This window comes from Merops nubicus, unplaced genomic scaffold (assembly GCF_000691845.1).
Source record: "Merops nubicus isolate BGI_N331 unplaced genomic scaffold, ASM69184v1 scaffold295, whole genome shotgun sequence".
Taxonomy (NCBI): Eukaryota; Metazoa; Chordata; class Aves; order Coraciiformes; family Meropidae; genus Merops; species Merops nubicus.
The window spans coordinates 49,281-62,666 of record NW_008608734.1 but is presented as its reverse complement, the minus strand read 5'-3'; the positions used below and the strand labels follow the sequence as shown (position 1 = coordinate 62,666).

General features: G+C 39.0%; 1 protein-coding gene across 3 annotated transcripts in view; it reads left to right on the top strand.

Moving 5' to 3' along the window:
- The window catches only part of EHF (ets homologous factor), a 30,116-nt gene that overhangs the window by 10,588 nt on the left and 6,142 nt on the right, over positions 1-13,386 (top strand). Inside the window, exons 2-6 of one of the 3 annotated variants that reach the window (XM_008940317.1) lie at positions 7,765-7,864; positions 9,957-10,202; positions 10,507-10,566; positions 12,631-12,699; positions 12,791-12,859. In XM_008940317.1, the coding sequence (XP_008938565.1) occupies positions 7,768-7,864; positions 9,957-10,202; positions 10,507-10,566; positions 12,631-12,699; positions 12,791-12,859 (541 nt within the window). In that variant the 5' untranslated portion in view covers positions 7,765-7,767. Of the gene's footprint in view, positions 1-7,764; positions 7,865-9,956; positions 10,203-10,506; positions 10,567-12,630; positions 12,700-12,734; positions 12,738-12,790; positions 12,860-13,386 lie in introns of those variants that run through there. The other 2 variants (XM_008940318.1, XM_008940319.1) reach the window with 2 other exon arrangements.

Below are 13,386 nucleotides of genomic sequence, written 5' to 3'. Positions count from 1 at the left end.
GTGGTGCAGACAGTAAAGAAAGGAGTGCCATAGGTTGGTCAAAGTTGGGTTTTGCAGCACCAGCTCTGAAAAATAAAAGAAAAAAAACCTGCTTTTTTTGGCCAGTTTTTGGCAAATGTATCTGCTTGATCCAAACATGCTAAGGCTCTGTTGATGCAGGAGTGCCATATGTTGGTCAAAGTTGGGTTTTGCAGCACCAGCTCTGAAAAATAAAAGAAAAAAACCTGCTTTTTATTTTTGGCCAGTTTTTAGCACATATATCTGCTTGATCCAAACTAAGGCTATGTTGATGCAGAAGGGACATGAACATTTATCACAAGAAATAAAACCTTTCCCTGACTCATTTTTTTCTTAGCCCTGTGACTAGCAGTCCCACTTATTAGATATACAGATCCATGTACAGACCTTCTACAAGAGGAGAACGAGCTTTTTGACTTTAAAATGATGATATTCTCTTTTTTCATATTCAAAAGACAGTGACATGGCAAGAAGAGACCCATGTAGCTTGTGATGTGACAAGAAAACATGGATCCCAAACACTGGGTCTTTGTTAAGTGGTAGGTTCCATTTTGCTGTTTCCTCAGCTAAGGTAACATAACCAGGGTTAAAATTTGCAGAAGTACCAGTGGTTGGCAGCTGGCACTGCCAAACACCTCTATATCTTGAGTCCTCTTCACAGTTGGCCTTCTGTTTACTCCTGATTTAGAAAAACAAACAAACCCTCTTCTCAAAGTCTTCCTTTTATTTTCATTATGCTAATAAGTACCTTGAAAATTGAAGTCAGTTCATGTGAAGATTGTTGATTGTGGAAAAAAAAAAAGGGGTCAGAGAAAAAACAACCTATGAGACTTTACATATCATTAAGTAAATTTTCTCTTCTCTTTTTTTTCATTCATGGAGTGAACTTTGTTCTCCCTCAAAAAAGGAAACTGAACTATCGTTTTGTCTTTAAATTACATCTTTAAAAGAGAGATAAGAACCAAACCCAAACCCTGGAGCAGAGGAATAGCTCAGATACAGATCTAGATCCTAACTTTTCTACCCAAGCTTCTCTTTAGTTAAAATATATATGCAAGATTTTGAAGCATCCATATGAACATGTTAAAACAACCACCACATATCTCTTACAAAAGTTGCCTTGTAGTGCATCACGAAAATCAGATCTTTAGTAATAAAAGATTCCAATCAAGCTTTATTTGATTTTGTTTATCACGATCCTATCTGTAAGGTAGGTAAATATTAAATGTTCCTTTTCTCTTCATCTTCCTTTTTCTGGTCTTTCAGTTTACCTTCAGGTATACATTTGATATACAGGGTTCAAAGAAGACAAAAGAATAAACCCAACTCTTCCTCTCCAAAAGCCCACAACAGTAGATGATCAAGGTCTCTGTGTAGTCTCTGAAAGCTCACCAAGGGTGAGTTTTGCACATGTAAAGGTGGGTTTATGCATATGAACCACAGCTAGATACACCAAAAACATAGAAGCGTAGGAATGTGCAGTTCAGAGAGACGTGGAAAGGAAGAAGATTGACCCCAAAGCCCCAGATCATAATCCTGAATGCAAAGAGTTTTGGAGATTATTTAGAAAATTGTCTTATAAAAAAGTTTCCCTGAACTTCACACTCATCATGTGATTCAGTAAAGACATTTTGTTACAATCCTAAAGGTGCATATGACAGACAAACCATGAAATGCATCAAAGAGTGTGTTATACAACAAATTTTGAGTGTGATCATAGTGTTTCTTCATATGAAGTTTCTTCAGAGCTTTCAAAGAGTTTGGAAACAAATACTTAGAGTGTACTTATGCAGTGATATTAGTGGGAAGTCTTGAGATAATCATCAGTCAGGCCAAACTGCATAGGCTGTCATCTGGATGGTACCTTGCAGGTCCTAGCAAAGTCGTCCAAAGTTGAGTCTTTTGAAGTGAATTCCCTGATGGGCATCAGCGTGCAGAGGAGCTGTTTCTTTAGAGGCTTCTCTCTGCTTTTTAGGCACTGAAATAAGTGGCCTGAAACAAAGAAGTGTGTGATGGCTCCATGTGGATCTCCATATCCAGAAGATATGTGGATCTACACGTCCTAACACACAACAGAAAAGGTCATATTTGAAAGTGAGCTGTGGGTAGGGATGGTATCTTATCTGGGAGTTTGGCACAGACACCAAGGATGAACCTGAGACACTTGCAAGACAGACAGATAGAGATCATAGGGCAATCTTAGGGTCATGCATAACTGTATGTATAGGCACCCTAGCTCAGAATAAGACCTTGGAGCCCTGGTAGTAATACACATTAAATGAGAGGGGGAGAAAAAAACCTGCACCAGAAGACCCAAAGCTCATGGTAATATGCAAACGGGCTCTCAGCATTTATATATTCAATTTGTGCCTGACCTTATCCCCACTGGAGATGTAAAATAGGTGGTTGGAATGCAAAGCAGGTAGCTGAAGTAACCATATGTGTAAAGCAGGTCCATCTGCTTCGTTGTACATATCCTTTGTTTTTGGTGTCTTGAAAACTTGTCCCACTTGGTTGTCTTCTGATTTTTCAAGAAAAAAAGATTAAAATCCAGATTCTGTTCCTCTGCAGCTGCAGTTATTACCCAATATCATTTATTTTAGGTTGCTGCTGAGGTGCTTGACTGTAATCCAAGGTGCAGTAATGATCTAAAATATTTAACATCCTCTGTAGATACTTGTTCCCTAAACTCCAACCCTGAAAAGCAAGGATTCTGTTTTCACTGTGTACACAACACACTTCAAAGAAAATAGGCCCAGGTGAAATCTACATTTGAAGTTCAGCCATGATGGTAAAAGGGGAAAAATGGGGAAGGATCCCATAGGTAAATACGCCAGAAGAGATCCACCCTTTTGGACACGCCAGGAGGAGCTGCACTGAGCTTGTCTCAGCTAGAAGTCACACTTAGACTTTGCATAGCTTACGGGTGGAGTCATAGTCTAATAGTTTCAGCCAGTTTTGCCTTAGACATCTTTTTTTTCTGGTGTGTGTTTTGCATAGGGTACATAGCTTTCCAAACCAGCAGGCTGTAGGCCCCCTTCTGCTATGGGCTCCACACCTCCTCTTTGGAATTAATGAGATCCTTAGCTCAGTGCTGTCACGTAAGCAGCCCTACAAATCAATGTCAGAACAAGCACTCCAGTTGTAGTAATTTAGGATTCACTCATTTTCTCTGCACTGCTTATTTGCCTTTCATACTGTGTTCAGCGCTTTCTTGTCATTAAACATGAGCTGTTCTTGAAAGATTCTGGTTCAAAGAAAGGAGAAACTCATTACCTGGGTGTTAAGACATTGGGTTGAATGGGGAAATGGGGATCGGAATAATTTCTTTTCGGAGCACACCTTTAGTGCAATAAAATAATTTACATGGAGTGCACTGTAGGGGGTTCAAGGTTCAAGGATTTGTAAATATGTTTTTCTGCAATGCTGGGTTTTCTCTGTGGGCAGGCCATGGCTCCTGGCTCTTTCCATCACTGCCATTTACAGAGGGGCTGGGTGGTCAAAGCAGAGGAGGAGAAGAGAGCAAATGCCCTCCTCTTTATTGCCAAATTACTGGCTTGTAGCTCAGTCAAAGCTCCTCTTCACTCCTGAAGAGAGGCCTTCAGGGTTTGGTCTTTGAGTATCACCTGATCTATTGAATAGAGGTGAAAGATATTGTTTTGCTTTTGGATGATTCCATCCCATCTCGCAGGACTCTCTAGGAAGAATGTTGGTGAACACCAGTGCACAAATATATTTAACCTTGCTGATTAAGTGTTCTTTGCCTCCTCTTGTAATGTGGAACGTGCCTTTGTAGTGTTGTAAGATTATACTCCAGAGAAGTATCTCTTCAGTGGAAAAGAATGGAGATGTGTGTACAGAAATGTGCAGTGCACACCCAGCTCGGCTAGAATCCCTTTTTGACTTGGTTTCCTGAGGAAATGAGGCTTTTGTGGTTTTTCTGTCTGTGTGTTGGCTTTTGCATTTGGCCTGTAATAATCTTCGAGTCCCATCACTAATTTTAATTAAATTTGATAGGGGGTAGAAGTCTTAAAGATATGACGTTCTTACAGGATTAATGAAAACTGCCTGCCAAGTACAGGAGGAAAATCTATTAATATTCCATCTGAAAGAAAGAGTGAAGCTTGTGCTCACTCCTTGGAGACAATGAGATATTATGAATACCCCAACCGTGGGAAAAACTTCAATCAGTGCTCACATCTTACTATACACCAGAGAATCCAACCACAAGGTACACGCTCATAGGAAACAAGGTTTCATTAGTTCCACTCTTTGCTTTGATACGTAGCATAGGATTAAAAGAAAACTGAACATTTGTCCTTCCCCTTGAGGCTTCACACCCTTTAACCAGCTTTGTACACGAGGGAGGTTGGGGGATTTGGCCCTCAACTAGCAAAGAGCACACCCCTTCCAATACATTGACTCAAAATCTTTACAGGTATGGGATGAGGCACAGCTATAAGTGAACTTGTATCAAAGAATATATATATAGATGAGATGGAGAAAGCCACAGTTTAGTTTTCATAGGGAAAATATTCTTGAGCACCATGCTGTACCCTTCCAAGCAAAGGGGTGGAAGTTGCATTAACAGGACTTTATACATACCCTGGACAAAGTGCTGGAATGATTTCCAATAAGGAACACCCTGGCATGAAGATAAAGGAGGTGACTTGACAATTTTCAAGTCACCCAAAAATGAGTACGTTGAATAACACACAGAACCTTGGGGAAGTTTAAACTAAATCCCAATCCTGTCCTGTTCCTGTGGTTAATGTCATATTGCAAATTCTTCCTTTCATGAATGATTGTTCCCAAAGGTGACATTGGAATTGGATTAAATTTTTCTGCTTGAGATAACTTATACAGCTTTCAAAACTGGGATGTATCGATTGAATCATTTATAAAGCAAGTTCCAGGCACGTTATCTGAAAATACTGTTAGTGTTTTTTTAGGGGTACTATGGAGAGCAATTGTCTGCTAAACTGTGATAAAGGAAGAGGATTTTAAAGGAAAAATAACCAAAATCCCAATCTAGGGAAAAGGCTGTCAGAGTTTCTTCTCAGAGCTCTAACATTCATTGGTTTCAGTTAATGCTGGGGTAGAAAAACTATGCAGGACACATGATTTGGTTTATTTAACTCCCCAGAGTTTCAGTTGCTGAATCAAAGTGTCGTAGGATCTTTTGGGTTGGAAATACACCTGATTAGTTAGGCAGAAGGAAAAATGAGAGTTTACTGGAATGGAGTTTTCAAGGGCAAAATGGAGCTTGAATGCAGAAATCTTTTCAGTTCATATGCTCACATTTTCCCAGACATATTTTTATTTGCACGACTATCAGGCGTGAAAATGATGTAGAATTCCAGAAACTGTAGAAGATAAAAACTCATAACACAGCACCCGAATTTCTGAGATTGCTTCTGAAAATGTGTCTTCAGATCACTAAGTTAAAGTTCAATATCAATACTGTAACTTTTTTAAAAGCAGTGAATTTACTACACTAATTTGCTAAGAGTTTGTTAATCCTCAAGTTTCATAGTTCCCAGAATAGCTGGTATTCTGCCTAAACATCTATCTGATACTATAATAAGGTCTTTATTATTAATACTTAATTAAAACCTAATTGTCTTAAATTATTAAAACCCAGGTTAAATAAATAATTTGATATGTCATCAATCTGTGCAATCTCAGAAGTGAATGCATGGCAAACAGGCATAATGCTTAAAAATTCTTCTATATTGAGTATATGAGATAAATTATATTCATTTTATGTGCTGAACATCTTTATAATGAGTATAATAAATTTAATTGCTTCCTTACACTTTCTCCCTCACAATACTAAGTCACTTGGCTTTAAAAAGGGACTAAAAAATGTCTTCTAACTTGCATAAATTGACTAACTGATAAATTTATTAATAAAATAGTCATCTTCTGTTTGGCCAGAGTGGGACTATAGATTATCTCTCTTAATTGTTAACATCTTATACCTCCAAATACCTGCTGTGAGAAATTAAATTCTCTTTGTTGGTGGTCACTGAGTCACAGATTGTCTAGAATTAGGAGTGGAATTCAACTGTTAAAACACCCGTGGTTTGATTTTGCCATTCTGTATTGCTAGAAAAAGAAGACCCTGAACTAAGTTATCCTGTAAAGCACCATTCTGTGGGATAAACTTCCTAAGGCTTTGAATTTTTAAGCAATTCTCAGTGATGCCTTTCTCTCCCTCTTCCTTTCTAAATACAGATGGGGCTGGGGGTGCGGGTGCGGGTGGGGCAGAGAGAGACAGAGACACTTGTAACTTTTAGAAGTGACATAATTTCTTTTCAATGACAGAGGAAAATACCAACCTAGGTCATTCTTTAAAAACAAAGCTGTGAGTGTTTCTGTTGACTCCTCTTCCACCAAGAAAGTTGCTGGTAGGAGCTTGTAGGGTGTCAGACTGTGCTCTTAGTGAACATTTTCTCACTGACCTCAGCAGGTAAACAGCCAAAACTTTAACTTTCAGAAGTCCATTTTGTATTTCATCCTTTTTTTTTATTTCCAAGGTGAAATCTAGCTGCATGCACATGCTATCCTTATATCTAACATTTTGCTTTTACAGACTTTGTGGCTTCAAATTTAAAATACTTTTAAACTTTGTTTTTTCTTCTGTGTATTTCTATAAGAATAACAATCTGAAGCCTTTATAGTATTTAACAAATGATGCTCCCAAACTCTTGGTCTATGGTTATAATATATATTTTTAAAGCTTTGCAACTTCAAAGCAGTGAAAGAGAACGTAAAATATCAAGAATACCTGTAATGAGGGAACTTTGTATAAACTTCCCTCATCATTCCACTTCCCTACGTGGAATGATTAAGCGTGTGATAAATATGTGATATTTTGCTAAAACAGCATATAAGTAGGGTTGGGTTTTTTAAATATAAATAAAATAAAGGAGAATTTTATTCACGGTACTAATATTCAGGTAAGTAGAAAGGGAAGCTTGTGTTAAAAGAGGGAAAGGTGTCTTGGGGGTGGTGTCACTCCAAATTGCTGCGTCTGTTCCAACAACGGCTGTCTCATTTACAAGATTTTTGACTGTCTGATTTTTTTTTTTCAGGGGTTTGAAAGGGATGATCTGTGATATTTGTTACTGAGCAGTGTTATAGACACTGCTGACACAGATCAGATAAAAAACTGGGTTAGCTGACAAGGTATACCCTGTAACATTACCTCCCTGTAGCATTGGCATGTGCGTCCTTCTGCACGAGGACGTTTCTGAGCATGGCTTGTTGTCCACTGTATAGTTTCATTTGCAATCATTGAGAAGGCTTTTCTCTCTGCTAAAAAAAAAAAGAAAAGAAAAAAACCCCCCATGTTTAAAGCACATTTCATTGTAGAATTAAAATGAAAACGATGTAGTATTTCACTTCCCAAAGCTTGGCAGTTTTCCTGCTCTGTCAAGAGCTTTGTCTTTTCAGTCGGTGTAATTTCTGATTACAGATTATTCATATATGGATGGGCAGCTGTAGAAACTTGCTTCTTGCATATGCAAATCAATCGTGGTAATGTTTATCATAAGGAGACAGTGTGGCAGTGGAAAAGGGGTTGTGGCAACATGTTCTTGATTTCAATTGTATCTCCTACAAATGCAATTTGCTTCCTCTCTTCACCTTAATGGATTTTGTTGGGGTGGTGGTTTTTTTTGCCATTTACCTCTTGGACTAGACACTGCTCATTAAGCAAACTGTTTGATTCACTTACAGATCATGATTTTGGAAGGAGCTGGCAGAATGAGTATCAATTCCAGCAGCAATCTACTCCACCAGCAGCCTTCCTGGACAGATGGATATTCCACAAGCAATGGTAGGAGGAATTCAACGGCTCTAAGCCCTGTGTTTTGGGGAGAGGCAGGGAGGAAGAGGCTACTACACCTTTAAGCATGCACAAGTATTATTTTTCAGTAATAGTAATTTAGTGGAGTTTCACTGCTAGTAAGAAAAAATTCCATTTGTTACTTTATTTATAAAAAGCTGAACATCAAGTTTCTGAAAGCGACCAGTTTGGGATTAATTTCCTTCCTGGTTCTTTTTCTTAAAATTAATTTTTAGGCATTGAAAGGGCCAAAAGTTCCTTATTCTCAGCCCAGATGTCTTTCCACCTTACCTTTATCCCTCATGCCTTCTCTAAACCAACATTACTCTTCAGTGCTAATCACCACTCTGACTTTCCAGGGGAATCATTTTTTTGCTCCTTTACTGTATTTGTTTTCTCAGCTCAAATTACTGGCTAGCTTTCTAATTAGACTGGCATTAGAGCACTAGATAACTTGGGATCTGAGACCTCATTTTCTTCCAGTTTTCTAATTATGTCACTGTATATATAAAAATGTGTTCATATATATGCTCTCAGTATAAAGTATAGATATAGGCATCTGTATATATAGTGCTTTTAAATTCTTTTCATCACTCAGTTGACAGGTAAACCTTAAAATCTAAGCAGAAAACCACACACTGCAATTGTCCTTCTAATCCAAATAAAGCTGGAACAAAACTTACAATGAAAGTTCCCACCCAGTGAAACTCTTGTTCTTTTTTTTTAAGTTAATTTCTAAATACACAGAAATACATAAGCACACACTTAATAAATGTACCGACCTGTCTGTAGCAGATTTATGGGGGGAAAAAAGTCCTGGCTGAGTTTCACTTTGTACAATCTTTCATGAATAGAAACTGTGGGATCTGTTTTTATGTTTTCAGTGTAAAGCTCATCAGGATTCACTTATTTTAGAGGGACAGGAAGGCAAAAGCTCAGACCAGCCTCTGCTTCGCTTCTGCTTCGCTTCTGCTTCGCTTCTGCTTCGCTTCTGCTTCGCTTCTGCTTCGCTTCTGCTTCGCTTCTGCCCTTCCTTTTAGCAATCTACTCTTTCACTAAAGGCTCTCCATTTACATTAGGAATCTTGTGGCCTCTAAAATTCCTTTACCCTCCTGAAGTGATGAGATTATGTGTCAGTCTCCTTTTCAGGAGCCTTGATGGCTCTGTCAAACCTTTATTCTCTGACAGATCGCATTCGATCGTTTACCACATTTATGCCCCAAAACCTTCAACAGGAAGATGAGAAACAGTCCTGCAGACTCCCTAAGTTGATCATATTGGCCAACTTTGATAGAGAAACTTAAGATACTTTTTTGTGTCTTTTAGAGCCATCCTATCTCCCATAAACTTTCTTTCATTTTCACACATCAATTTATTGTTGCGCGATGACACGCAGCTGAAAGCAGTTTAAAAGATGGCAAAAAAAATATATTAAGACCTCCTAACAGGAAAATTAGGCAGCTTCTGTGGCTAAAAATGAGTTTTACAACTGCCTTGAGAAATCACCTTACCTGACGAGAGAAATAACATTTATTCTTCAGCATGCCTGCTCTGCCATGAAGCTGTGGGCTTTTACTGTGGAGCAGTACGAGAGTGCTTTGGCTGTTATCATTCTTTGATTGAATCCCACAATATATATTAATTCCTTATTAAATCCTTATTTTAAGAAAATTTCCACATCACGTTATGAGAATTTTGAAGGCTTTCCCATTATTTTCTGACGCACTAAAATTATTTTCCAGCACAAAGATCTGCAGACCTTTTTCAACAGTGCTTCTGTAAGGTATCTTTCTTCAAAAAATCTTGGTGTATTTAGCCAGCATTAATAAATTAATCCCTACACACTCAACCTGACGAGAAAGGTGTAATGTAATAATTCCTAGTTTTTAATTGGAAAAATGAGGGAAAAAAAAAAACAAAACAATATAATACCTTCTCCTGCAATAGCTACTGAGCTAGTGTGAAGGACTGAGAAAGAATCTAGATTTGTAGACTTCTAGGCAATTTAGCTATAAAGTTTTCTTGACATTGACATAATCTTGGGGTGCTTTCAGAGACAGTGAAGACCTATTTTCTTTTCCAGTGTCCAGCAGCTTCTATGGAACCCAGTGGCATGAAATACACCCGCAGTACTGGACTAAGTTTCAAGTCTGGGAGTGGCTGCAGCATCTCCTTGATACCAATCAACTGGATGCCAACTGCATACCCTTCCAGGAGTTCGATATCAACGGGGAACATCTGTGCAGCATGAGCCTGCAGGAATTCACTCAGGCAGCTGGGACAGCAGGGCAGCTGCTTTACAGCAACCTTCAGCACCTAAAATGGAATGGTAAGTAGATATAAAGCAAAGAAAAACGTACAGTGGTCTGAATTCTGGGATCTTCACAAGTCCCCAGAGACCTACCTGGCAGATCTCACTGGCTATGTTTGCTATGCTGCTTATACCTCATTGACCATATTGCTAAATTGCTTAGATATGACATAAGGTCTGAAAGACCAGGGAAAAAGGCACATTTCCCTCATTTCTCCACAATTAGCCCTCTGGCTCAGCTGTAGCAGTTGCTGCTTGGAGGTGATAACTTTGATTCTTCCCTGGTCGTTGTCTTATGTCCTATCTCCCTGCTTGCTTGCAGGTCAGTGTGGAAGTGACATGTACCAGTCTCATAATGTCATTGTGAAGACAGAGCAAACAGGTGAGTAACAGCTGAGAAGCTGCTCAAAAAAAGAGGCAAAAGAGGGGAAGCTCTTCATTCCAAGAGGGAGATATCAAACGAGCATTAAATAGAATGGAAATTGCATCATGCAGAATAAAAGGAGTTCACAATTATCTGTCAGCGTCTACTTTTTAAAGTTTTGGGGAGTACCAACGTATCTTAGTTGTGGCCACTTTACCTGAGAGAATTCTGCAGTCCCTGTTGAAGTTCAGAGCTGGAATAGTTTGCAGTGCTCAAGTGCAGATTTGTAGAGGACTTTATTTAGCAGGTTTCAAACCCACTATTTTCACAGGATTATCAGTTTAAAAAAAAAAAAAGAGAAAAAATAATTTGTTTTGAAGTGCTGTTAATGTTTGAAACATGAGAAAATTCTTAAAAAAAACACCCTTATATATATATAAAAAAAAGTTACACTTCAGTTTCGTGGTGTTTCAATGAAACAGAAATTTGGGTAGTATTTTGGATTGACCAGATCTACATTTTTCCTGCTTCAGTCTTTTTCTCCAGTGTGTTCACAGTTAGATGCCTTTCCTCTCAGGGCTTGGTTTCACTGAGAAAATAACTTCAGCTTAGTTCAATCCTCTTCCAGCATGATTATTTCCCCCATTCCTTTGCCAGAGCACCTCTGTCCATATCCAAACACTCTCTATCCCACTAGTCCCAGGCTCTTTGTATGTGTTCATGAGCTGTATTTTAATACCTTCTGGCAGAATGAATGCAGATTTATTGGGTGTGATGTCTCTGCCATATACTGCCAGCCTATTTATTCAGCTAATCCAGAGGAGTCCAGCCTCTCCAGCCAAGGGCACCATGCAGTTTCTTCTTGCTTGTAGATCTTGGTATAACATATTATTGTTCCCACTAGAGAGACACTGTGCAGTGCTGAGAACTTCAGCTGCACACCTTGGAAAGGTTAAAGCCCAGGAGTAACTCATTTGCTGGTGAAAAAGGCCAAAATGGGAAGACAAAACATTCTCTCCACGTCCTGGCTCATAAGGCCTGTTTTCAGAGGCAACTTTAGGCAGATCAGGTGTCCAAGCAAGCAAAGGGTGTGTTCTATTGTAAGAACACAAGCTCTGGGTGCCCAAACATGCACCTATTACTTAGCATACCTGCTAAATTCCAATGTCATAAGTGGTAACCCAGCCAAACGTGATGATTTAGCTATAACTCATTTTTGTGTTTTTGAATTCATTTATATGAACATGAAAAAAAAAAAAAAAACTAGATTTGAACCTTACATCTCACAGTTTCTGACCAGAATTCAAAAGAAAAAGAGATTTTTAAAGCTTCTTACCTCAAAAATGCACTGTGGTGAGAGTAGGAGATCAGGAGATCAATGTATAATTTATTGACCAGAGGGTCAACAAAACTATTCCTTTTTACTCATGAAGGTAGCTTTTAGGTTAAGGGTAGGGACTTGATGTGGCTGGAATAAAATGGCCCTTTATCCATGTCCTGGTTTGTCCCCAAACCAGGACAATCTAGGATTAAGCTTTCATGTTTCTTGTTATGTGCTTATACATGAAGCTCTGTTTCAGAGGGGACTTTTGAGTTCTACCATTACAGAAATAAACAGTTGTTATAAGCATACTCCCATTTTGATATTTCAGACAGATATTTCATTTTTGGATATTTGATTTGATAGCTATACTAGATATTTGAGAACAATTCCATCTCTATGGCACTAAATCACTGCTGTAATCACCAGGGGATGAGAATTCAGGACTTGGGTAGAATCAGAGTTGATTTGGCATAGGAAACCTCCTTCAAGAGCAGGCATAAATTATGTATTAACCAGGAAAAGGAAGAGCCTACTATATTATTTCTAGAAGTCAGTGTAAGTACGTTTGCCTCAGTATGCAAAACCCCATCCCTAATTTGAGTGAAAGGAAATAATTTCATGCGTAGGCCCTTCACTTTATGGTTCTCTTAGCTCTAATTTTAGACATTTCTTACTCCCTCAGTGCTCAGGATTCACCTCTGTGCTAAAAAAAATGTTTATTTAGTGGTCTGATTTTCCTTTTGGTCCTTTCCCTTCAGATCCATCATTAATGGTGTCCTGGAAAGAAGAGAATTACCTGTATGACAGTGGCTATGGTAGCACAGTAGGTAACTAACATCACAATACTTCATGTATTTCTGAGCTGGTTTTATTGTTGTCTGAAGCTATTACTTTAAATGTCTTCTTTTTACTTCCCAGAGCTGTTGGACAGTAAAACATTCTGTCGTGCTCAGATTTCCATGTCCACACCTACTCACCACTCTCCTGGTAAGTGATTATGTTGTTAATTTTTTGTCACTTGTCCCAGAGCTACTGATGTAGAATAGCCTCTGTGGTCATCTGTTGTAAGATTTAATCTGAGCCTCCAGGAGCTTTAAACCAAACAATATAGATTCTGAAAGCTCTTTCAGCTGTCATTGTTACAACAGCTTACTTGCAAGAAAGGCATCTCTCTTCTTTCTGTGAAGACAAAGAAGATCAAATGATCTGCAGTCCCCACGTGTCTTTTAAAGTGACTAAGTCAAAGGGGAATATGTTGGTGTCAGAGCCAAGACATTCCATCTCCACCACGCTCTCCTGTGCTGGAGATGGGCAAACAAATGCCCTGTTCCTCCCCAGAAGTGGCACAGCCAAGGTGCAGCCTGGGCACGTGTCTTGGGGTGTTCTCTGGGGCATGTCCCAGGGGCAAGCACCAGGGATGGAGGTGAGAGGGCAAGGGAGAAGAGCAGAGAGGGCAGGGGAGCAAGGAAAGGCAGGGCTTTCTGAAGAGGCTGTTAAGCAAACACACCTGAGGG